This window comes from Enoplosus armatus, chromosome 1 (genome assembly GCF_043641665.1).
Source record: "Enoplosus armatus isolate fEnoArm2 chromosome 1, fEnoArm2.hap1, whole genome shotgun sequence".
Classification (NCBI taxonomy): Eukaryota; Metazoa; Chordata; class Actinopteri; order Centrarchiformes; family Enoplosidae; genus Enoplosus; species Enoplosus armatus.
Window position 1 is genome coordinate 2,917,390 of NC_092180.1, and position 26,801 is coordinate 2,944,190.

The 26,801-nt window shown below is 42.1% G+C and overlaps 1 protein-coding gene across 1 annotated transcript in view; it reads left to right on the plus strand.

Annotated features, from left to right (window-relative positions):
* crtc3 (CREB regulated transcription coactivator 3) overlaps positions 1 to 21,716 on the plus strand; it is a 32,326-nt gene extending 10,610 nt beyond the window's left edge. Inside the window, exons 4-15 of the mRNA XM_070903666.1 lie at positions 1,619 to 1,680; positions 7,679 to 7,741; positions 9,708 to 9,811; positions 13,409 to 13,459; positions 13,554 to 13,639; positions 14,680 to 14,729; positions 15,657 to 15,877; positions 17,325 to 17,560; positions 18,033 to 18,227; positions 18,921 to 19,004; positions 19,641 to 19,854; positions 20,857 to 21,716. Coding sequence (XP_070759767.1) covers positions 1,619 to 1,680; positions 7,679 to 7,741; positions 9,708 to 9,811; positions 13,409 to 13,459; positions 13,554 to 13,639; positions 14,680 to 14,729; positions 15,657 to 15,877; positions 17,325 to 17,560; positions 18,033 to 18,227; positions 18,921 to 19,004; positions 19,641 to 19,854; positions 20,857 to 21,062 — 1,572 coding nt within the window. The 3' untranslated portion in view covers positions 21,063 to 21,716. The remainder of the gene's footprint in view (positions 1 to 1,618; positions 1,681 to 7,678; positions 7,742 to 9,707; positions 9,812 to 13,408; positions 13,460 to 13,553; positions 13,640 to 14,679; positions 14,730 to 15,656; positions 15,878 to 17,324; positions 17,561 to 18,032; positions 18,228 to 18,920; positions 19,005 to 19,640; positions 19,855 to 20,856) is intronic.
* The last annotated feature ends 5,085 nt before the right edge of the window (positions 21,717 to 26,801 follow it).

Sequence of the window (26,801 nt, forward strand, 5' to 3'; positions counted from 1 at the left end):
TATTAAGTATGAAAGAAGATTCTTTGTCTTCTCTCAATACTGGTCCTGCAACTTCATGCAAATAGGGGTCCAATTCCACATTCCAAACTATAAATACTTATTTCAAGGCTGCCCAGTAAACACAATGTGATACTGTATTGATGCAGTGACGCCTGTAGGGAATTTCTAGCAGAAACTAGCATACTAAAAGCAAGTGAGCTCTATTTTTGCTGTAAGATTAAAAAAAACTTGTCAGGAAAGCATTTACCTACAGCCGGCCATAGTTTTTTGGGACCCTGGATAATATTTAACTTTAGGGCCCATATCCACCTCAAAACCACTATCTCCATTTCTCCACTTTTGCAAAACTACTGATATCATAACAATTATACATGCATGCTTCAAAACAGGATGATTTTATACGTACATTTTCAAAAGATACTACTAACTAGTCATCTGTTAGTTATGCTACATAAAGAGAAACCTTTGCAAATGGGGGCCCTTGGGGGGGCCCTAGTTCACCTGCGTCCACTGAGAATGAATTGGCAGCTGCAAGCTAGACCATCATCTTCTAGTGGTTTCAATGATGATGACAGGGAGCAACGCAGCGTCTTGAAGATGAAAATGTGTAGTGCGGTTTGTGGTTCTGGCTTAGCCAATCATGGTGCCAAATGTTGAAAATGGAAAAGTGGTTTGTGGCTGTGATTGGTTAAAGAAATCGAGGGCGATTTTTGAATTACATCCTAATTTTACAGTCACTACTCGTCAACAGTGTCTACATACTGAATACACAACTTAAGCGTGCCGTCTACAGTTTGGTAAGAGCACATGAAGCAGTCAAATTACCAGTTTGACAGGATTGTTCTCTTTCCTCCTCTGCGTCTGGAGAAACCACAATAGTGTCCTTTCCACTTGTACTGTATATTTGAAAAGGGGCTTATCCCATGTTTTGTGTGGGGGGTGATGAGTGATGGCAGGGCTCCAGTCTCTGTAAATCTGCCTCAATACTGATAATAATGTGTCCAAATCCTAAGCAGATGCTGTGTAGGACATTGGTTAGCCTTCTGTGACACCCAATCTCTGCTTTACTTTGTTTTTGTTGATCGGTCAACATTTTTAACACCCCTCTCTCAACAACTACCCAGAGAGGAGACTGTTTCTGGAGCAGAGGAGCGCCACTTGCAAACACTTAAAGAGTGACGAAGACGAAACACCCCCCCCCCCTCTGAAGTCCTGCCCTTCCACAGACAATGCCAGGAACGCTGCCTCTGCATTCAGTAGTAAATCAAATAATGCTGTCATTGTTTCATTAAGCATTTGAAAAAGGCAGCTCTATTGTTCACACTTGATGAGAGTGTGCTTACTATATGAATGCCTTCTTTTGTCTTGGAATGTGTTGAACTCACCATCTAAGGTTTTATGTCATGTATTTGAGCTTAGAGCTATTGTTGGAACACATCCTTGTTTCATTTTTAAATAAAAGTCAGGGTGACGCAGACTACGGACGCTTTTATGCTTTACTACTTTCTGTGTGGTAATATCTAATAACATGGAAATGCATGCTATCTTTATAAAATACACTTAATGTCACAGTGATGTTTCTGTATTTGTGCCAGTGTTTTCCTTAACTAAAACCTACATAGAGAGCTCTCCGTATGGAGCAGTGTACCTGTCTCCACCTCTGGACAACAACTGGAGAAGGTGAGTAACTCATCTGTTGAGTTGCCGACAGAATGGTTATTGTCTTCTCTTCTTCCTCTAACTAGATTATTCTACAACAGGAGCTGTTTCCTCTTGCCAGTCTGTTTCCTGTATCACGCCTCTCTGTGCCTACTAGTGCTGCCTTTCCATATCCGCGCACCGGCCATCTCGATCAAACACAAACCAGAGCTGAGGCCTTCATTATTTCTGCACAAATGTTTCAAGTGTCAGGATGCTGCGTTAGCCCTGGGAAGGCTGCATCTACCTAAAGGTGTTTGACAGATAGCCTTTTGCTTTAAAGGTCATGCCCAACAGCAGTTGTCCTGCTGTTTAGGGATTTTATGTTGTCACAGCACCACTGCCCTGTGGTATAGAATCTCCAACTTAGCAGACATTCAATAGCAATACCTGCTGGAAAACAATGCTACACTAGCTGGCCTTGATGTGTGCTGCACCATCCCTTTTTCCAGCTCTGGTCGTGCCTACGTAGAGCAGTCAGTGTATTGGTAGACAGCTTTTCCTTCCAGTGTTTACAAGGGAGTGAATTATGGCCCTGTGATAAAAGGCTCAGCCAAGCTCCTCCCCACTCACTCTCTTTCACTCCTGCTCTGTCTCCACACTTGTGTTTTGTATGCTGGCTTGGCCGGCTGCCAGTCACCCTGCCCCGTCTTCTTCCACAGCGCCGACACAGACATTCGCCAGGCTCCGTGTTGCGCGTACTGTAACAGCTTGTACTGTAGAAGTGAATAAGGCCCACGCCCTCTCGTCATTGTTGACAGCACAAAACAGGTTGGCTGACAAACGTCCTCAAGGAGCAACCAGACGTCAGTGCTCTCAGAGTGGGTGTGTTTCTGGGAGAGCCATGTGGCACAAAGCACTGAATGCAGACTCTCATATTTAATTTACGCAGCACTGCTTTGTTCCAGACTGTTTCTCAATGAAAGATTGAACATCATGTCATCTAAACTTCAGTTGGACTATGAAAAAACATGACAACCATTTTCATTTCTACTACGTAATTCAATTTTCTGCCATGAAGGGACATGCAGGCTTGGGTTGTAGACCTATTCATACTCTACATGAAGGGAACCTCTGAAGCTTTCTGTAGCATAAACCTGTTTGTTATGTGCTGCAGAGGGATGGACCACAGCAGTTTGTGACCAAATTATCTTTATCTATCCATTGACTGCCATACGCAGCCTCTGTGGACATAACAGTCCTCGCACACAGTCTGTTTTTGTTTGTAGCTGTTAAATCACTATCTCCCTGCTTTTGGAATTGTGAAAAAAACAAGGTTACGTAAACAAAAATATCTTCACGCAACCTTGTAAAAAGGCATCTCTACTTTATTGTACTCATGCTCATCTCTCCCTTTGATTGTTTCTTCTCTTCCACCATTCCCCGCCGATAGCCCTGTATATGTGATTGGCATCTGCTCTGTCAAGTCTCTGCAGGCCAAGCCTAGCCTCCTGCTCTAACCTGCAACAGATTGTTGTCACAGTGTGTAACAGGGATAAACTTCCCCCTCAGCAGTGGGTTTTGGCCCACTTCCCTGTCACAGGCAGAGATATACAAGTTTCCCCTTACTGCTGGCTTAAACTGACTGTGTCCCAACAGACAAGAGTCTGAAAGCTTGGAGAGCACCCACATCCATCTGTTTAATGTCAACCTATCCACTTACCATAAGGACATTTTACACAAGTTTTACTTTAATTGTCTTTTGGCTTGGTTTTAAGTGTTGATTATGTAATGACCATAGTTTACTTTGACAAGCTCACTTTTAAAACAATGTTCAGATTTCATCTAAATCTTTCATGCACGTATCTGACTTGAATCTTTTTTTCTAAAGGTTCAGCCAAGACAAACATGGGTGCTTCTGGCTATGTGTTCTTATTTCTAGTAGCTCACTGTGCTGCTATGTAAAAGAGCTGGCTAGTAAACCCTCCTAAAATTTTGCCTATCGGGATCTGGCAGGATGTCATGAGTAAATTAGACTTTTATGATTCATGGTTGATTTACAGACTCTGGTTTCACAGAGCATGTGAAAGAGTAGAACGGATAAAGAAGATGGAGAGGAACATAGAAGTAGAAGGATAGAATTTAAGATACATGCAGCAGGCATGTTCCTCACCTCCTGAAAATCAGACCAGCCCTTACAGAAAAGAGGAGAACGAACAACTAGCATTGAAGAACATTTGAAGTCAAAGGTCACATAGAAATACAATCCAGGTTTTCCCCTAAAGAATCAGACAATGGTACTGCACTATCATACCGTACCACAGCAACACTATCATTCTACTTCCAAAATAGGATGTCAATGCATATTCTCATGCAATGTTGGCATACAAAACATGTTGATTTTAACTTTTTGAGATATGATAGCTGCATAATTCCCAGGTGTCCTGTGTAGACCAATGGGTTCAAGCATAAGTTCACAATGTAAATATCTGATTTTCGTGTGTTTTCATTGTCATGTAATATTTTATCAAATTCCTGCAGCCAGGAGCAAAATTGCACCACTTGTCAGGGTAGTACTCCCTTGCAACCTGGTAATTTCACAAATTATATCATGAATAATGTCATTTCAACATCACAATTTCACAAGAGTGTCCTTGTCCTTTATGCTGTATATGTGCACAAAATCAATGAACAGTACATAAGCTGCTTTTGCACATTCAGTGTAGTGTTTTACTCTCACAACGCTGATGGAAATAAAGACTTAACACACTGTTGGAGGGGAAGTGGGAAATCAGAGTGTGGACTGAAGTCCAGATTCGGGAGGCTCTTCTGATAGGAAATCCAATCCAAGAAAATTCTCTTTTGTTTCACTCCTTTACAAGAGACTATTGTTACTGTACTGTATAAATAAAAAAAAAACAATTTCCTCTTGTCCAAAGAACAGATCAGTGCCTCAACTTAATATCCATTCATGGAAATGGTTTTTAGGCTCTTGTGTTGTTGCAGTGAGAGACAGACTCCCTGCTTGTCCATCTCAGGGGAGAGTGGGGCGGTAAGTGTTTACAACGCCAACCACATCTGCACAGCATTACAGCCAGTCTGCTCTGGGGAAGAGCCACAGAGCTCTTTAACTGTTTCAGTGCTTCAACTAACACAACCGTGATCAGCTATCTACTGTACACCACGCCGCTTTAGCACTCACGATTGGTATAGAGCAAATGTCTGAGAAGAGAGAGGGGGGCGGAGCATGCATATTCTGAGGCACCATTTGTGCTTCGGTTGGAATTGCATTATATTTTTACTGCTGCATGTTTGTATTAAGAAGACTCATGCCAAGCTTCTTTTAGATCAAGACTTTGAGGCAGTGGGCCCGTGCTAAGGGATCGTTAGGCATGACAGAAATGCAGGGGAACAGAGCTGTTCACATAGCCTTTAACCGCTCCATGACCAGCAGTCTGGCCAACAGATTTTATCATCTCTCTGGATTTGGTGAGGCTGGGTATTTTTTTTTCTTTATGAAAAAAGTAGTGATTTCCCAACTTTGTCCATCTGTAGTGAGTTGGGATATTTTTTTATGTCCACCATCTGTCCTCTAGAGTTTATGCAAAGTGTAGTGCTTGTTTGGAAATGTGGTGTGTCAAAGAATTTTACTGTATGCTGGTGTCTGGGGAGAGAGTTTCTTATAGGGGACTGGATCCTTGGGTCCTCAGGCATCAGACCTGACTACAGCCCAGGATGTGTCCCTTCGGAGACCATCTGTTTCAGGGTCAGTGCCTTGATTCAGTCCCACGCCCTCCTCCTCTTCCATTCACCCATCTTTGGCCTGCTATTCCTGTACCAGCCTCTCTCGGGACGAAGTCTCAGACCAAGCTCCCTGTAGATTGCTCTGAAAGGCTTTCCGGAGAAGAGGTCTTAACATTTCCTCTTGGGAGATGTAGTGTGATGATTCTCGAGGGCTTTTATCCTCCATCCAGGTGGTCTGATTGCTGTCTTATAAAAAGTGTTTCTGCTCGTAAACACCAACTTCTTTCTCACCCTAAAATCACATCACGAACTTGGTGCCCTTACAAATCAGGCACCAAAAGCATTGGTTTCCTTCAGATGTGCTAAGCCGCAGAGTCACGACCATTCTTTCATAATAGTTGGCTGGTTTACACCAGTTGACCGTCGTTTGTGTTTCATCTTCAACTTTACACTGTTTTGTTTGATTAAAGTACCTCAGTCTTGTTTCTGGATGTATAATATACGCTTGTGTTTCATTCAACATAATTACACTGTTTTGAACACGAGAATCTGGCAAGAAAAACTTGATATACTTTGTGAAACGCTGTCAATAATAAATTATAGTAATTATTTCTACCTTCTTGTGAATTTGGCATTAATTGTTATTCATCCAGTTTTCTTTATTTATCTTAAACAAAAGTTCTCTCTGACAGCTGTTTCATAACATTCGCCTGTCTGTTTCTTGGCTTCCTGCTGCACATATTACTCAATGTATCATCTCGCTCACAGATGCTACCTGGTGGTTATTTGAGCACACAACAGTTCCTGGGTGTTAAAATGCATTCAGTGCCCCCCTATGGAGCCCCCCCCCCTGGGCTCAGCTGAGAAAAGAAAAGGAGCCATGTGTAAATGTGGACTCTCAGTTTACAAATCTGTGCGTGCAGTTTATAAACCATGCTGTCATATGTGCACACAGATTTGTAAACTGTGCACTCTGCTGTTTGGAAACCAGGTGGAAACGGTCTTTTAGCAAAGTGGCGAGTTTGACAGGAAGAAATGACCGAAATATTAAGGACTGAAATAAAATAAAAAACAGATGCGTCATAATGTTAGTTAGCCCAGCAAACATGAAAACTATAATCTCACTAAAAGCATTTTACTGGCACTAAAACATGTTTGCGCCTGGTTTTGCACCGGGGACTTTCATGCGTACAGTTTACAAATCAATGGGCTTGGATTTTCTCAGCTGACCCCAGGGGTCGTCATGCAGTAATCATGGTAATCAGTAATCATGCCGCACGGGGCCGTAACTGTTTCTGGAATTGGGAGACAACTGTATGTTGTCATCACTGATCAGTAAGAATAACATTGTACTCGCCAAGTCAATTGCTGAGATCTGAGAATGCTCACTGCATTTGATTATCTGGCCTGTTTGTGTTTGTTGCCCCGTCTGACTTCATTCTGGAGATGTCACTGTGTCCCAGATCACAGCAGTTGTTTTGAGTACAATGTTATCATAACCAAAAGAAATGATGACCAAAACTATGAAATGAGACTCTGAGTTGTAATGAACTGAAATTATCCTCTAAACCTAAGTCCCGCTGAAGAAACCATCATGTGATTTTAATTAAAGCTATAACACATGAAAATTACCAAAATTCTGTAGATATATTCTGGTAAGCAAGCATGCAGAGAACATAACCACCAGCATGGCTGAAAAGAGTTCTTTTGTGGACCATTTGAAGAAAAAAAAAAACAGGTCTGTGTACTATCAGCCTAAGTCAAGACCCCTTTTCTGCTGAACGCTTGGGAAAAAAAATCCACTTAGTCACTGTTCCCACTCCGACGTTTCAGGCTTTGACAGTGACCCTTAACATCAAGTTGTTTACGTCGTTTCTCTCTCTGGCCAGCCATTCCCCAGAGAGCTGGCTGTGTTGCACCAGTTTTCTCTCCCCATTAGATGTTGGAGAACAGCTTGTCACTGCTCCTCAGCTGCAGGTTTATAAACCTGGCTTGCGCTCGTTCTTCTCGTTAGCACTCCTGTCTTTGTCTGTCTTCATTTTGTTTTTCCATCTCACATGTCTTCATTCTGCTTTTAATCAATTCTGTCTTTCCATTTTCCTCAAATATATAAAACGGTATTGTGCTGTATCTGAGTATTTTCCAAGGTTTTTCTTCCTTCCACACATGCGCCAACACAAACTCATATTTTTTACAAAGATATTTTCTCTTCTTCAGCTTTATGGTAGGAGCCAGGGGTCTCTGCTTTCACCCAGTAAATGTGTCTGTCATTCTTTTCCTCTGTCTCTCTTTGAAGGGAACAGCAGCCATGGACTGAGGAAAAACGGCCTGGGTTTAGATTAATATCACAACTCAACAGGTGACCTTTGACCCCCCCCCCCCTCTCTCTCTCCGTCTCTCTCTATTTCCCTCAGTCTATCTTTGCCACTTTATCCCTCGCTCACACAGAGGCCAACAATTCTGTTCTTTGTCTTTTTTGCAATCTCTCTTGACTGCATTGCGTCCTGTTTTCTATCCTTATTAAATCTCTGCCTGATTTGTAACATCTCAATAATCCCCTCCTTTCTTCCTTTGAAGCACTGAGATAGAGGGCAACAAAATCTCAGCGAAAGACCGTTATGGTCGATTTTATTAATGATTTTCTCTCCTTGTAGCTTTCCACTCATCTTTCCAGTTTGGTATTTCTGAAACATTAATCAGTCATTCCTCTCTTACTAACCCAGCTTCAGGACTCATGGCTCCTTTGCAGTCTAACATCAAGGCACTTTATTCACATTTTCTTACTTTCAGCCTTTTGACATCCTTCTCCAAGTATTGTATTTGTAAAGTGTTGTTTTTGAAACTGATCTCTTTGTGAGTGACAGGTTTCTGACCATTTATCACTATTCATCACACGATTCCTTTGTTCAATACAGAGGTAGCTTTGCATAAATGTGGATGCTGGTAGACCTCATGTAAGAGTCAGCTGGGTTTTGTTCTGAGTCACAAATGTGTGTGAAACCAGCAGCTTCACTATAATGACAACAGGACTCCTGAGATGCTGTGTGTTGTCACTGTGCTGAAAAGATGGCTTAACCCTAACTGCTCGTTAAACCAATATCATTTTATATATTTTAAATGCACACGTACAAAGTGCCAGAGTATCACTTTACATTTTCCAATTGGCAGTTGGCAGTTTACCTGAGTTTCAGCATAGATTAAAAATAAATATAAAAATTCCCAAAATATACTCTCATAACGTTGTAAATGTGTATGTTGGGGAGGAAACAAAACATGATCAAGCCTCAGTGTAATGAAATGGGGGACCTTGTTGTGACCTTGCTGCTCGATGTAAAACATGGCAAATTCATATGCAAGTTATATGCAATGAGTTTTCCATCATTTGAATGTTTCATTTTCCTGCATGTGATACCATGTTTTGAATTTAAAATACAACCTAGAAAAACGTGTAAGCTGTTTAGACAATCTGGCTGGTGATCATTCTGATGATCTTAATGTATATTTTATTTACACGGCTACCTTTACATTTACCCATTCGGAAGAAGTTATGTATTTTAATCTGAGCTTTAAAAATCTGACCTTTAGTGGCTATTAGAGTGATTTTTACTTTTTCTAGGCAGCAAAACTGACAGCTTTAAAAAACATCAAATTCAGACGGATCAAACTTAAGTCTGATTACTACAATTTGCTACTGTGTACTACAAGGAAAGTAGGAATGACGCATGAAAGAAGCCATTGAGGCTTAATGGATAGCACTAGAGAAAGCTCGCAGCTGAAGTGAGATAGGACTCAAGGGGGTGTGTGTGTTTGAGAGGCTGGCACAAAGGAAAGGTGAACATGTGCAAGTGTGTGAATTTACGGCTCGTATTAGATATATACAACCTTGATTCTTTAACAGAATATTTGACATGTAGCTAGTGAAAGTGTTGTATAAGAGGCATCCCTGTAAAACTTAATCCTGAACCTTTAGAAACTGCGTAGAGGATGATCATGTGATGTCGAGAAGTCAGTCAATTCCCCTGAATCAATATAATTAGGGATAACAAACAATATCATATTTGTACTAAAGGCTTTAAGGTGATCATTATTTCATCACTGAGCCAAGCGTGTTTTCATCACACACTGATAAACAATTAGTCCAGTGCCGCGAGGATGTTTATGAGTAAAGGTCAGTGTGAGCTTGCAGATGAATGCAGCTTGTGTGGAGGCAGAGCAGGAAGTAGAATGACTCACTGACCTTACGGCCCTGAGAAATCCTCTGCCTCTGTCCGAGGTGCTGGAACACTTTGCATAATTTTACTCCTACTCCTCTTCCTCCTACACAGAACCAACTCAGACTCTGCTCTCCATACGAGCGCTATGAACCCAAACCCTCAGGACCCCTTTGGCATGAACCAGCAGATGGGTCGAGGTCCCCCCCAGCGCAATGGTGAGGGTAACGCACACATACACACACACACTCGAAACCAAAGATACTCAGCCGTTTCTTTGTTTGTGTGTCTGCTTGACTGTGTTTACATTTTAAATGTGTCCCAACCTCCTCGCCATCTTATGGAGGCTTGTACCTCAGCTCCGTCGTTTGACCATTTTGTCTATTTATATTTCATCTCTGTTTAGTTTCATTTTTCTCTCTACTACAACTGCACAATTCAAGACCTCTTGCGTAGGCCTTTAAACCAATTATATGCCAAGATATTGTAGTATTCTATCTTAAAAAAAAAAAAGGCTGAGTACAATTATTCTTATTCTAGGAAATGCTTTCTATATTCTAACTGGTCTCAGTAACGCAAGTCATCCACCAATCTGATCTTACATCACCGGACGTCCATCTCCACAAGCTCACAGAAGGCTGCAGAAAGAGTAAAACAAAAAACGGGTTTGGCTTTTTGTAACTCCACTTGGATGTTTGAGCTTCACTGTGCAGAATGATGTCTGTGCAGAGTCTGACACTGGAAGACTTTAAGACATGCATGTACAAGCAGGAAGTGTGGAAGCCACTCATGGTCCAATATGCGACAAGTGCGATGTGGAAATGTGGAAAAGTGCACATTCACTGGACTTTTCAGTGAAATAGAAAACATCTTGTGTCCAACAGTTAAACTGGAATGAACAATATTTGCATATTTTAAGAATTTGAACAGGGTCATTGAACTTCTTTGTGGGAAAAACCATATCTGACACAAATTATAGCGTCAGCAAAGCAGATTATTTTTAAACGTGTCTAGAGGGTTTCTTCACGCTTGTTCTGAACCATGTGCTGTTCTACTAGACATAATAACAATAAAAACAGCATTAGCTGTTTGCAAAGCTACCGTAGGCACGTTATCAGTTACTTGTTTTCCAGGAACGAGATTAAGTCTGTATAGCTTTTCTGGCAGTCTATAAGATTTTTGCTCAGGCTTGATTTGGGTGAAGTGCAGCTAAACCAGAACTAACTTGGTCTTGCATGTGTTGCTGACCTGATGTAACACAAACCTGTGTTGTTACATGGAGTGAGTGTGAATGACCACGAGGAGCCGAACTGACAGGATCACCTGTTACACTCATCCAGTACATTATACTTTGAAGCAGAGGTGCAGCCTTGTGAGGGCAGAACTCTAGGTCATTGCAGCACAGAGCCGACATGGTTTTAAAGGAGGTACCCTCTCAGTCACATGCAGTTTGCCGGCTGCTCCCGCTCTAGGCCTGTGTCGTTGCAGTCATGCTAGTTTATGGTGTTTGTGTTTCTGTTCCTCTGGCCATTTATTAACAGAGAACACAGTCCGTCCAGCCAGCTGCATTTCAGTCTCAGTTACACAAATCACCATTTGGCCATTGTTGGTTTAAAATGTTCTGTTTATACCATTTTGTAGTTGAATTGTAATTGGTCCAAAGACAAATATCTAGCTCTTAAGTCAAATAATTCATCCTCCTCCCTCTCTTCTCACTCCCTCCGTCCTCTCCCTTGCCTCTCTCCTGAGCGTCCAGTGTGTTTTTGACAGTGTTTATCACATTTGTCTGATCTCAGCGCTGATGAAGTGTGGAGTGGATGAGAGAAGTGCTCCTACAGCGGATTACTACTCGCTGTGTTTAGCCAACAAGTTTAAACAGGACATTGCCTTAAGATCTGGGCCAAGTGTGAGTTTCACATACAAACAGAATCAGCCCAGTGTAGATATATGAATTACAGCACACTGTCTGTTGTGTCACCTTAGACCCAGTTGGAAATGTTGGCGTGTGTGTGTTGCTTACAAGATAGCTGATATCAGGTATTTCATGTTTATGATTGCTCCCTGTTTGTTATGCCCATGTCCCGCGAAAGTCTTGTGTAGAGCGGCAACAAACAATTGTTTTAATTCTCAAGTAATCTACCAATTATTTTGAATTATTTATCATTTGGCTCCATAGAATTTCAGCTAAGAGGAAAGAAATCCCATCCCAAGTTCGTAGAGCCCATGATGACGTTTTAAAATGTCTTATGTCCGATCAACAGTCCAAAACCCAAAGATCTTCTATTTACTGTCACAGAAGACTAAGAAAACCATCACATGTTCCAATTTAAGAAGCTGGAACCAGTGAATTTTTGCTTGAAAAATGATTTTAACCATTAATCAGCCATTATAGTTAAACTGTATGTGTAAGGAGATGATTATATTTCCCCAAAGGCGAACTGAGCTGCCTGTGGAGGATCACATAGTATATACAGTTCGGTCTCCTTGCATAGCCTGCTGTATATAGTCCACCAGCACATACTACACATAGCTGTACAGGCTGTATATCCTTTCCTCTGAAAGAGGCTGTGACACCAAACTGGTTCATGTTAGGGAACGAGCGGCGCAGCCTCATCGCCTCACTGCTGCCATCGCAGGAGCTCAGAGGGCTGTGAAGCCCCAGGGCCTCGTTGACACCTCGAAAGGTTTCAGCGGGTTTTGAGTGGTGTTAAGCCCTGGCTGATTAAAGAAGCATCTAACTAGGAATTACAGCTATGAGTCACTCTGCCGGGGTGGAAACACTTAGAGCAGAGGAGTTCAGCTACAGTCTTTTTGGTGTGATCTCTTTTCTGCCAAATGTTGTCAATGGAAAAGGAGCATCAGCGTCAGTCATAAGAAATCTAATGTTACCCCTGCAGCTGTAAGGCCTCTGATTGCTGCTACGCTCTAGCTATAGACAGTGATATTTTTTTCTTAACCCTGAGCATTTACAACACCCATATTGAACGCATTGCACAGTGTAAGTGATCCAGCCATAGACACAAGCCAGCCATTTTCCATCCCAGTTGTCCTGATTCTGTCCCAGTTGCGCCTCCGGGAGCAACAGCAACTAGACACCTTTGAAGGGAAATGTAATGATGCCAGACTGTTGTATCGCCTCATTGTCCCATCTGTTCCAGCAGCCGAAAAGCTGCCTCTCAAAATGAATGGGCCTCAGAGAGACTGAGAGCATGGAAGGAGAAGGAATGGGTGGGCAATGGTTCAAGGGCTAATGTAAGAGAAGCTGAGCTCAATTCTGAGTGATGAGAAGACTTGAAGGGGACATCAAGAGAAACACAAAATATTTTCCTAATAAGTAACAGAGTACACAGGAAGTGTTGTTGCTAAACTTGAGAGTTAAACAGAGAAGTTAAAAGGAGGGAAAGACAAAGGCATGTGGATCTGGCATCGGGTCTACAGTAAGGGGGAAGAGAAAGAGGCTCTTTGTGGCACGAGAAAAACAATGGTCCTCTCTTATTCCTCATCAGTCTATGAACCCCCCCCACCCAACTTCTCTCCTCCCTCTCCTCATCTGTGTGACTAATAACACGATGCCAGAAGCCCAGCTGTTGTGTTTATGAAACTGCACAGTAATTGCAATGTGTACTCCAAAGGGCCTGTTCCTGTCAGAGGGACTGATCATTGTGCCAGACATACCATAATGATTCAAACAGCTGGTTGATATTGAATATCCTCTAATGTTCCTCTGCTTTTGGTTTTATGTCTTTCTTTATTTCTCCATCCGTCATCCCTCCCCCTCTCCCTTTTTTGTTGTTGTTTGTTTGTGTCTCGCGGAGGCTGGCATGCAGCTAGTGTAAATGAGGCAGATGTGGACGGCTCCGGAAATGGTGAGTTGCACTTTCCTTTAATAATCAAGAGATGGTTTACATTAGTTTGTCTGTAGAACACATGTTTAATTCAAGTGTGCCCTCTTCTCTGCAGTCTTCTCCTTCCCCCCCCTGCCGAACGAGGAGAGTCTAATAGGCGTCAGTAAGCCCCTTCCCAAGCAGCTCTGGGAGGCCAAGAAGGTGAGACTGTTGCTCACTTATTACTTCTCTCATCAATGTCAAAGTTTGACGTATGGTAACTCCTTATGGAAGCAGATTATCAGCTGTAAATCCTGGTTTTCACTGCTCTCTCTGGGTGCATTGTTGCCAACTGTAATGACGAGTCAGACTGCACAACATTTATGTCTTTTGATGGTCACGGTGTCAGATTAGGTGATCGTGACACCTTAAATTCCTGACTTGCCAGACTACACATTGAACCAGTCTTTCCTGTGTGACTGTAAATAGGTGATCAGGCAGGATATGGGATCAGGGATGTCAAAAAGAAGAAGAATATCATAGATGACGTCAAAGTAGATGAGAAAAGGCAAAAAACAATCTGACATGTTAGTCTTTCTGTCTGGGCCTCTCGAGGTGTCCTCGACACAGAATCAGTTTGACGATCAAAATCTTTTGCCTCCAGACTTTTCTTTGTTCAGCCAATGAAGGAGGCGTATTTTTGCTAATGTGGAACTTTCCACTTGTAGTGGATTTCAGGCGATTTGCGGCTCATTAAATATAGGAATACACTGATCTGATACGCAGGACTAGTTTCAGTGCCCATACTGACCCCATTTAGCAGGTCGGGTATCAGCCATGACATGACCAATCTGCATTAAATACTGTTTATTTGTCAGTGTCATAATAATAATTCAATGTTTCCATTGACTTTTTAATGCCACAGCAATCACTGGCCTCATGTTGCGTTATGAAAATGACTCCAATGATCTGTATAGTGAGGTATACAGACTTTGAATTTTGCGAGAAGAGAGAAAAAGTTGAATCAGTGCGTCCCTAATTACATAATTACATAACTCCCGCTGGCAGCCACCTTCTTCAGTCGGCGTCTTTTTGCACATTCTGTCCTAATGCCATAATATATTCTTTGTGCTGGATGGCACAAGTAGCATTCCACAGTATGCTATCTATCTGGAGGTGATATTCTGAAGATTTAAACGCACTGTTGGAGTGTTATTATCTGGCTGAGGCAAATAATTGTAGCTTTCATGTTTCTGTTTCAGGTCCAGTCTCTGGCATCAAGGCCTAAATCATGTGAAGTGCCTGGAATCAAGTAAGTGAGGGCGGAAGCAACATGTGTTTTGTGCTTATTTGTGATTAAACTTTCTTTTTTTATTATTCCATTCTACCCAGATCATCAATAATGTGATGTTACACAAAGCATTTTAATGCCACATTGGCAGTGGCTGCTGAGGCTGGTCAACAGACCCAGTCATGAAATGCCACACATTCCCGCCTCGTCAAACAGGATGTCTGTAATAACTCTGTTCCTTTTTGAAAACGGTCAGAGGTGTAAAGAGGAACACAGTCAGGTTCCATGGTCAGTGTTTAACAACAGTTTGCCAAGACTATTGTCTTCCCACTGCAAACTATCTCCGGTGTAGTGTCGTGATTTAGAGGCAAACGGATGTCAACATTCATTAACTTTACAGCAGCAGGTTTCCTTCACCATGTTGCCTGTAGATGGTACAGATCAGGCAGAGTTTAGAGTTCATATTATCATACAGTAAGCTGAAGAGATCTGAGATTCTTAGAAAGATGTCCTCTTGTCTAATGTGGAAATAAATGATGACAGAATATTATGACCTGTGCAGCCAGCACTGAGCCACTTTGGCCTCGTTATTTCATACTGTCTCTTTCTGACAGAGACACACGGTTTGTATGTTTGTGGAGGCAAGCATTTGTTCATTGTTTTGTGTTGTGCCAGTTTGTGTGGGGACAGACAACAATGAGTCACTGTTGCTGCTCATATGCTGTTAATGCAGCATATGAGCAAAAATGGAAATTAGAGAAATAATAGAGGAAATGGAGAGTGGGTGTAAAAAAGACGAGGCTACAACAAGTGGACTGTAGTCAAAGAAGCGTCTTGTCAATTTGAAACGGCAATGGAGGCACATTTAATGACCCTGCCTTTTAATTATGCACAATATTTACATGAATTAAATGGATTCAAACTAGTTTTTGTGTACCTTTGCTGCAGTATATTCCCGTCTCCGGAGCAGAACCCCGGTCTGTCTCACTACCAGGGCTTGTTAAATACCGGAGGCTCCCTGCCCGACCTCAGCAACCTGCACTTCCCGTCACCACTCTCCACCCCGCTGGACCCCGAGGACAATGGAGGGTACCCCAACCTCAGCGGGGGCAGCAGCACCGGAAACCTGCCGGCCGCCATGATGCACCTAGGCATCAGCAACTCACAAGGTGGGTGGAGCACAGCCTCGTGTTTGTGTGTTTGTACGGCCTCCACATGTACGTGTGCATGGTTCCCACTCTTTGACATGTGACTCTTAAAACAAAGCAGTGACTACAGGTTGATTTACAGGTGTATTTGTTTTATTTACCATCATTATTAGAGGTTATATTCACAAGAATATTTGAAAGTTTGTCTGCTTTGGTGTGAAGGAAAATGCAGCTAAATAAGCCTTGATATTTCAAGTCATTCAGTCAGGCCGTAGTTCTTGGTTTTAGTCTCAAAGAATCATTTTGAAACTACCGAGGTTTACAGATCCGTAAAAACAGCGTCTCTGTAAAATCATACTGGTTGCTTGCAACAAAGAATAACTAAAACCTGTCACAGCAAACGGCGAGGACTCAATTATATCTGAATCTGGATAAATCCATACAATATACAGTATAGACAGTAGAGTAAAACAAAAGACTAGCCTAAAACTAGAAGTAGAACTATTTTCTAATCCAGTTCAGAGCCAAAGCTCACCTCGCTCACATGAAAGTCACCTTCCTCCGGCTCTCTTTGCAGAGTTTTGTTTTCTTCGATTTTTTACATTTTGTTTGTTTTTTTTTCAAAAATGGTGGCATACTGGAAATTTGTCAGAGACATGATTTTTGATGTACTTTGGTACTGTCACTAACAAGCATTTGTCTTCGATTTTGGGTGTTGCCTTGCGACACAACTCTAATCGCAGTCCACCTGTCGTCCAGTGTATTATCTGAATTCATATCTTTCAACATGTTTGCCCTTCTGACTGTCAAGACTGTAAAATCTGTGTATGTCAGTGGAAGTGAGTCATCATCTGTGGGAATTCTCGTCTTTGTAGGTTTAATGATCCAGCTCTGGACTTCTGGTTGGGAACCACTGCTCCAGTGTTTTGAGCAGGTTCCAGGTTTCTTCCTCTGCCAGCAGGCCATACATTATGGATAGCTCATTGAATGATCTCTCTGTCTCCAACTTCCTCGCTTTGAATCTGCAGCCTGATCTGATCACACCCACCGCTGCTCCCTCTCGGTCTTTCCCCTCTGTGTTTTGTGAGTGTATGTGTGCTTGGGCCCTCATGTCCAACACAGTTCAGCTTGGCCGAGCACCAAAGTGACAGAGGAACTTTGACCCTGTTTTGGCTCACCACAATCAGCTCTTTTCTTTTCCCTCTGTCTTCTCATTTTCCTTTTCTCTGCCCTCCATCTTTCTCTCCCTCCCCAGTCACACAATAAAGTCTAGTGTTTTTCGGTCGGGGACTGGAGAGCATGCTGGAAAAACGAGTACATACTAGTTCATAACTTCCACATGTTCTGCTCGGTTTCTAAGGGCTGGATTCACAGCTTGGTTTCATTCTAGCGTACCTTAACGCTCTGATGCTTTTTGAATCCGTGAGATTGATCTGCCCATATCTTGTTGTCTTTACTGTCCCTGCAGGTCTCTCCTCCTCTCTGAGCAATCCCTCAATTCAGGCGTCCCTCAACAACTGCCAGCTGCAGTCGTCGCTCAGCAATCCTTCCATCAACTCATCCCTGCGTCTGTCCAACAACTCCCCCCGGCGACGGCCCGCTCCCATCAGCCCCCTCACCCTGTCTCCTGGCACCGAGCAGCGCAGGGGCCTGGCCAAGCAGCTGTCTCCCACCATGTCCCCCTCGCTGTCCCCCATCACACAGGTACACAAAACTCACACCAAAGGTTTCACATTCCCCCGATAACAAGAGGGACTGTTTATTTTGTAGTGCGTAATAAAAACGAAAAGTCATGCATCTATAAAACTGAACAGCAAGAGAAACATTAGTTGTTTTTGTATACTGTTTGTGCAGATCAACAATCTTTAGTTGATTTGTTGTGGCCCTGACTAAGAACCACTGCCGTCAAAAACACTAAGAGCTGAAACATCTAGAGCTGAAACTGAAAACTGAAAAAATTTGTAACAAAAAACACGGAAATGTAGAGTGGCATAAAATCTAAAAAGTCTGACCTCCAAGTAAAAATTCCTGCCATTGCACAAAGTACACTGGTGCAATTGTTTTTACCCCTGCTTTGATGGGGAAAGTGGAGCTGAGTAATGACACTACAATCACAAAAAATAAACTTCAAGTCCCAACTTTAGTGACTCCTGCTGGCTTTCTCTGTCCTGCGTAGGGAGTTGCTTTGGATACCAGCAACATGCCAAGGGAGCCGCCCCCACCCTATCCGCTCTACCAACAATCCCAGCATGCAGTGGACCAGGGCCGACAACGCCAGCAGCAACACCAGCAGCAGCAGCAGCCACAGCAGCAGCAACAGCAGCCTGTTTCCCCCCTTCAGAGCATCCCAATGGACTTCAACACGAGCCAAGTAAGTGCCATGAAGAGCGTCTTTGTCAGGGGGTATGTGCATGAATAGCAAGCTGGGGGGCACACACACACACACACACACACACACACACAATCATATTTTGTGCACGTGTTTGCAGTGCTCTGTGCATGTGCATTGTTGATGTTAATAATTTATTTTTGTCTCCCTGTAGTGCAAAAGAAATTAATGTAGGCGATCAGATTCAACATTGAAATTTTATTAACCCACATGAAGTTCAGCAATCACATTTACTGTGCAGTTTGTTTTGTTTTACACAACAGATAGAAATGTTCTGCTTAGCTATAAATATAAAGATCTGTATTGCCTGATATTAATAAAGACATTAATATCTTGATGAAACTGATAGATAGGTTGGACATCATGTCATACTGCTTGAACAAGTTGAGCTCTAAGTATTCTAGCCAGTGATGTTATGTGTGACTGCCAACTGGGCTGCAACCAATGATTAACTTCACTAATCTATCGGTTTCTTTTCCGATTAATTGATTATTTGTTTAGTTTGTAAAATATCATATTTGTGAATAAGTTTTTCAAATGTCTCGTTTTGTCCGACCAACACTGATACCAAGTTATTTAATAGCTGATCATAGTTGAAACAAGAAAACTTGCAGATCGTTTGCTTTCTTCCAAAATTTGCCAACAACGTTTTGGTACTCCTTTATCCCCCGACAGCACAACAACATGGCGACACTCTTCAACGACCCCTTCATGGAGCCACAGTTCTCCAATCGCCAGAGCAAGACCCTCCCCTATCAGGTACAGGTTGACACACAGAGACAGTTTTCACACGTTTAAAGGCAAAGTAGTGTATCTTCAGTCAGAAGAGACATTTCAACCAGTAAGGTCAGTTTGTTGGCTGGTTTCTTCTTCTTGTCCTCACTGTAGCATTTCCTCCTCAGCACATGAGTGACAGCCAACAGGGGAAATGTGGATGCAGAAGTGTGTAATGTTTGTTATCGGACAAATATTTCAAAATAAACGTGAAATGGGAAAATCACTGTTGCAAATGAAACCCTGAGGGAGGTCGAGAGCCAGGACTCAAAGCAGAATCTACTTGTTACACAGACGTAAATCTTTTCCACAGACAAGTTAAAAACATTATTTCCTCAGCCAAGAAATTATTAGGAATTCAGCAGTTTTACATGGGAAATGTACTGTGGCATCGGTTCATCACTCCACTGAAAATGGCGTGATGTATCCATGAATGTATTTTGTCAGCCCTCAGAGCTGAACAGAATGTGTCATTGTCATCAGTTGTAGTGTTAACTATGCACCGTAAAACATGCGAAGACATCACATAGAATCAGGCTGCCAGAGTGAACGACAGCTCAGCTCTCTGATTCTTTGCATTTTCTTTCGTTTGCCATTTTCTCTCCACCATCTGCCGTCTAGTTGGACCAGTTCTCTCTGTTGGAAAACGCGATGAGCTCCACAGTGGGGGGTTCTTGCATAGACCCTTCCTCCTCTTCCTCCTTGCTCTACTACTCACAGGCCGCCCTCTCAGGGTTGGGTGGCAGCCATGGCAGCCTGCAGGACCCAATGCACATGAGGTCCAACATGCTGTACTCTAACTGCAGCGGAGGACTGCCCAACATTATACTCACTGGTAGGTCTAACTGGTTGTTCTGGTGTCCATCGCAGGCCACTACTGGTGCATCCGGGCAAGAGGAAGTTAGTGTTTTTTTTGTTGTTGTTTGTTTTGTTGTTGTTTTTAAAGAGAAAATAACTGAATAAATAATATAAAGGAATAACAGAAAATAGACAAAAGATTAAAGATTGACATAAAGTTCAGATATAAGATAGGGAATTATTTGTTTGCCTATTTAAAGCTGCATTCATAGATTTGTAGCCACTAGGGGGCTGACACACAGTCCTTACATATATTACCTTACATTTTTGTAGGTATAGAGGTAAGCACAGTGGGTGTATCAGTTCTTCTTTATGAAAACAGCTGCCTGCTGCTGCTAAAAACAAGGTTGATGAGTGCTGAGACTGAACCATTCAGTAAGTGTCCCATGAAACCAAAACAAGGAGCTAAAAGAGGCAAAAAGTCCCATAAAAGTATTATCAGAGTTGATAATAACTCTGTGGGTTTGTTACAATGAGAGACTCCATTCACACGACAGCACTCATTAGATTCAGGTAATTAATGCAGCTTTGCTGTAAAGATGTTTTTTACTATTTACTTAATGATGACAGACGAGGGAAAATGGCTTCTTTTGGCTGAAACTACATACGTACCATTAAAGGCGTTCTGCACTTCTTCGCAGTAAAAGTATGAATTCTCTTCGGATTGCTCACACACTTCGGGTGTGTTGTTGTGTCAGTGATTCTTTCCTGCAGAGCAGCTTGTTTTTCAGGAATCGTTGTGGGATAATGTACACACCTGCGTGAAGTTGTTGGCTTTTGTCTGGGCTGCCTCGGGCTCCAGCTTTGTTTTGGCAGCATGTGCTGCTATTTGGGTCTAACCATGGCTGAACAGATACTCCAGTTTAAATACAACTTAAAGGGAGGAGAGTGTCAGATGTGTTTAAAAAAAGAGCTGTCATGACAAACGATGAGGGCAGTGAGACACATTCACCCACCATCATCTGTTTCTCTCTCCCAGATGACTCCAACCCCACTCTGTCGAAGGACATCAGCAGTGCACTCTCCACGGTGCCTGAATGTTTTGACTCCGAGGGAGGCTTCCCGTTGGAGGACGAGCTGCGCATCGAGCCCCTCAGCCTGGACGGTCTGAGCATGCTCAGTGATCCCGACATGGTGCTGCCGGACCCATCTGTGGAGGATACTTTCCGCAGTGACAGACTCTGAACATGAAGAGCGTCGCAGGTTTTTGAGAAAGAGAACACACACACATGGGTTTGCAGTGTATAGAGTGTATAAATCTGAATATGCATGCAAACAATCTCTATAGGGCCACTGTGCATGCGTCCACTGCCACTAAGATTCATTAAATGTGAAAGACGTGAACAATGTGCACGGTCATGCACACAGACTTGTGAACAAACGCTGTTTACACCTGCTTCATGCAAAGTTAGTATTTCTCAGACTATTATTTTAAATGAGGTGAGATGCAGTTGGGGGGTTTAAAATCAGCACGGGGGGGCAGAAGCAGGTCCAGCTCTGAGAGCCTGCACCTCCTCCAGACTGCTTCTCCCCCTCCAACCAAAAAGACTTGGACGAACACGCGAGACGATCCGGCGAGGAGCCGAAAAAAAAACTCCCGCTTCTCTCTCTCATCACCAGCTCACAGCCCCCCTGAAGCCATGGCAACCTCATCGCCATGGTTACACACCATAGCAACCCCATCGCCATGCTGAAGAGCAGCAGAAATGCCACCACACAATTTACTTTTCTTACAGCTCCAGTAAATGAGGGAATGGGAGGCCAGAGCTGTTCTGCAGATACTGGTCACAGCTGGAGTGACGGTGGTGAAACATCTGGCAGCCCACTTTTCTTCAGGTGAAGTAAAAACCAGCCGCACCGCAGCTACTTCAGGCTCTTGAACAATCATGGTAGAAATGAAGACTAGAGGGATTAGAGCTTTTTAAGTGTATTTCTTTACATATAGTATCAGATTATTTTTTGAGATGTTTGCCACAGATCTATAAATCTATATATATCTATATATATATATCTATATATAGATATATATATGCCTCAATTTCAGTCTGATTAGAATGTATTTTCAAACTAGAAACAAAAAGGGCAAACTGTTTACAAAGATGAGATTTTAATAAGTAAATATTACTTATAAGAGTATAGATTTTTGAATTTCTAATTAAGAAATAAAATTCTACGGTGTAATGAATAAATGCTATATTTTCCTTGTAATCTGGATGGATATTCCCCCTCTCCTCCTTTGGCAGAACTCTCGCAGCACTGGGACAGCGTCAAAGTCCATTTTTAAAAGGAACTTCACATTTTTTGAGTTGTTTTTGAAAATACTTCTATGTACATTCATTGCATATGTTTTATTTTACATTTTGTACTGACTTGTTATGGCGCTTGTACTGTACTTTAAATCTCGTGAATAAGGGCATGCGCTGTGCTACTGTGGATCGATTATGTCCTGAATATCTTTTTGCATCCGGCTTTCAGTCCCCATGTTACGGCTATACAGTAACCCCCCCCCCCCATCAGTGGCTGAACAGTCATTCAGAGAGCAGACTGTAATCATGTGGACATCGGACATCATGTAACATTGCACTTAACTTCTTTTGCACTAATTGGTTCTCAGTGTGTAGACTGATATTTTTACACCTGGTAAGAATGATATATATATATATTTTTTCCTGATAACCCAAAGAAGTTGAATGAAGCCATTATTACTAAGAAGTGACACTTTATGTGACTCTCTCTCTCTCTCTATATATATATATATATATATATATATATATATATATATATATATATATATATATATATGTGGGCTTTGGTCCTATAGTGATGTTTTTATAAAGAGCTCATATTTACAGGTGATTATGTAATAACTCTGCCATTTAGGGCATTGAGTGCCCCCTAGTGTCTGTTTTAATAAAGTCAGAGAGCTATTTTTAATACTTTGCTCCTTTTAGCTATGCAACTTTTTTCACTTTAGTGAGACCTGTTGAACAGGTGCAACTTGTACATTATGCAGTGTAACATGGCTTGCAGGTTCATTGTGTTTGTTCACATTGTGGGGGATCAAATTGGCTAGAAATCACAATATTACATGTGTCCAGTGTCCACAGTGTGTGTGTGTTGGCTCGCAGTCATTAGATGAGCGTCTGCTCCTGCAGGATTTGCATCTAACTGATCAACAGTCGGAGATCAAGAGCATTTGTAGTGAATGACTTCAAAGATTTGTGTTTATGGGTGTTTTTTACTTTTCGGTCAGAAGGTGTCGTACCTGCACTGTGTGGACTGTGGGTTCTTTTTGAGTGTATGAAAGAGATTTCAGTGTGATTATTTGTCAAATACAAAATGAAGCGGGGTGTTGGGGTTATCATGAGGTTGTTTTATAAGAGTTTATATTCAATTTCAGCTATTATACATTTGTACCTGCTCTCTTGTTAACGCTGCAAGACAGTGGGTGAGTGATGGAGCCACTTTGCAGTTTAATTTTCCTTTTTTGTTTATAATGTTTTGTCTGTCCCTCCCTCTGTCCCAGCCTGTGTCCTGCTGTCTAAACGCCTGCCTTCTGCTGCCTTACGTTGTTGTATTTTGACTTTTCATATTCCAGCAGTAACCTGTATCAGCTAGTAATCACTTATCTTTAGCTTTTGCTTTCTTTGGTACTAACTGCCCATTGTTCTTTTCTTGTCACGTAGTCTCTCTGTTTCATTTGTTTGTTGTTGTTTTTTTTTGGTGTCTTACTTTTTTAGTTGCATATTAAAATGTACAGTTTTGTTATTTAAAGAATGTCTTGTCCACTAGTGTTACTACTTTTTTTTTTTTGTAATGTCATTTGAGTTTGTTTTTCCCCAAGATATAAAATTGTCTTGGTTTGTAACGTATGTTATAGTGCTTATCTTTCTGATTTAATATAAACAATAAAACTCTATACTGTGTATTAAGTCTGTCACAGGATGTGGTTGTTGTTCCTGCCAGTAGATGGCAGCAGTGTGGCGTATTCACATCCTGTGTTGAGTTTGGGGAAAAATATTAAGATCCGTTGTTTAGGGGGCTTTCTAGCCTTTCTGTACGCTGCCAGATTAGTTTAAAACCAAGGTGTCTTTTTCTTTGCTTTCCTTATTTTTCTTTTTGGTGAGAAGTTCTTAGAAGAGCTCTGTAGTCCTTATTGTCTGTTTGGTTTCACTCATCAGACGGACAACTGCTTTGTGTTTTAAACAAGCTAACAGACCATCAGTTAGACTCTGAGCCAGAGGTGAACTCCATCATCAGTCTTTCAAAGTTTCTCCACTTTTAAAAAGTAGATTTTACTTTGTGGTACAGTTCATGTTTCACTTCCTAAAAGACAACATTTTGGAGAAATACGTGGACTTCTTTCATCACTGAACCCAATCCTGATTTTACACAAAGTAGAAAAGTGTGCTTTTTCTTCCAGCTGTGTCCAGCTCATCGAAGGCCACCAGGAAGTCCTTTCAGGTGAAACTGACGGCACTAAGACTCTGTGATTCAAATTGGAGTCAGATGGTAACAATTTGAATATGGTTTCTACCTCCCCACCAGCCGGCAGATCCCGCTTTGTCTCCCATCTCTTACATTGGAACCATGTTCTGAAAGGATCTCTCCACGGCCGGTACGCACAGGAAGAACAGTACAGCACATTTGTGGCTTGTTGGAATTGACTTGGAAAATGTGAACCTTTCCTTTAACTATGTTTGTTACATTTTTACCAAGAAATTCATTGCAACCAACAAATAGGTGGATCTCAATTGGTTAACGTTGGATTTATAAACCTAACATTTGGTGGCCAGCGGGTGGGAATTGCAGTCCATGAGTTCACACACACAAACAGTATATAGTTGAAGAGTGTGAGGACTGTATAGTCTGGCAGATGGACGGTGTGGGCTCCTGGAAATCAGCCAAACCTCACGTATAGAATGCAATCTGTGAGCTGAGCAGATAATCACAGTCATCAGTCAGAGAGCTGGAGTTGGTCCACACAGTGAGTCTGGGCAGGTCAGGATGCCAGCCTGAAATTCCTCTGAGGATGATGTTGGTGTGTGTGTGTGTGTGTGTGTGTTTACCGTCCAGCTGGTGGGAACCTGAAGGAGCACTGGACTGAGCTGCTGGCTGAAAGTAATTAATGAAGTCTGTTAAGCCACTGGCAGGCTAACCGTGCGGCAGCAGACTGCTTTTATTGTGTTTAACCTTTGTTTAACAAATTCTGACTCGGAGCGATGATCTGTTCATGCAACATTTGGGATATAAGCATGTAATTGAGTCTTTTAGTACACCGATGAAAACTAGAGAACATATAAATAAAGTTATGTGAACTTAAGGTCCACTGACTAGCTTTCTCCAGAGCCTTCAACTGCATCTCACAATCTCGGTCAGTGGAAGGGGTCTGCTCTGCAGTCATGGAGAAAACTCCTCAGATGCTGTAAAGGTTTGTTTGCTGTTGTAAACACAGCTGTGCAACCAGGTCTGTATTTTCTATTGCAATCCGACCGGAAACCAAAACAGTACAGTTTTTCCATTTAAAGCGGCTCCATTCAATATAATTATGTCAACAATGGATCAAATCACTGTGTAACGGGAACGAGGTCACTCACGAACCCACAGGGAATGATCACCTGACTGCAGTTTTCTATAGATGTATGGAGCGTTTTAGCGTCTTTTAGCTTATTCCTTTGGTTTTACGCGCACGGTTCGCTCTCACCGATCACATCAACCACATTTCCAGCAGCAGCGAGCTGCTGTTTTGGGGGAAACAAGCTGTGATGAACCCACTGTGTATGCTGCCCGCCCAGCATCAAACAGCAGAAAAAAGTTAGCAACTAACTGGTGGAGAAAGTGGAACATCCAGCAGCTAATGAGCCAGATATTAACATTAATGTATGTGTGAACTAATGTGTATATCATTGATAAAAACAGAAGTTGCACATGAAGGTAAACATGATGTGTGAGGTGGTGAACAAAGAGATGTGTCTTTGATTTCAACAGATTTTATTAATTTCTCAGTGGCACCTTTTTCTAAACCCAATAATCAAAGTACTTGTACTCTAAATTCTCTCTGAAGAGCAAACAGTTGTGCCTGCAGTGATAAATCTGTGTTTAATGTGTCACATCCTCACACTGCGCCATGAATCAGGGGGACTGCTGTACATCGACCCTGACCCCTGTGAGACCTGAGGGTGGATGGGAGTGGGGGTACATTTCTTCTTGTCTTCTCTTGGAGACTTCATAAACCCCCTCCCTCACCCCCCTCACCTCACCTCTCCTCAGTAAAACCACTCACTGTTGTGTTCGTACAGATCCGGTCTGTAATGGTCGTTTCCAGCTCCTCTTGTTGACCGTTATTATACATGCGTTTCCATCCACCTGTTTTTTTTGTGAATTTTCAATTTGCACATTGCTGCCACTCTTTAAAGTACCGTCACCACCTCTTTTTCTGCAATGGTTTAATGGCACAGGACTACAGAATTAGTGCCACCAAGTGTTTATTCGAATGAACCAACTGCTAATATGCAGATAGTTGAAACACACATAAATTAGCATTTTCTGTTGCTGATTTTTTCTGGAAATTCTGTTAAGTTTTCTGCTAGATATTGATGGAAACGTGTCTTTAGTGAACGTAGTTATTCACGGTCAGCGAATAACAAATAACATCCGCTGTTCATTTAAAGCCACAATGAGTTTGAGTTGAAAATTCTTTACTTAGACGCCCCCTAGTGGTAGTTTCAAGAAAGACACTACTCCAGTCGTCACAAAGATTGTCTCATTTCTGTTCAAACATTAACTTTCACAATCAAAAGCATTTGAAAGATGATATAATCACATTAAAATTCTACACAGTAACTTGAAGCAATTTGCTAAAGTTAGTCATTGTCTTTGCACTCTGTAATTCCCTCTTTATGTAGTTTTTACTGTTACTGGCAG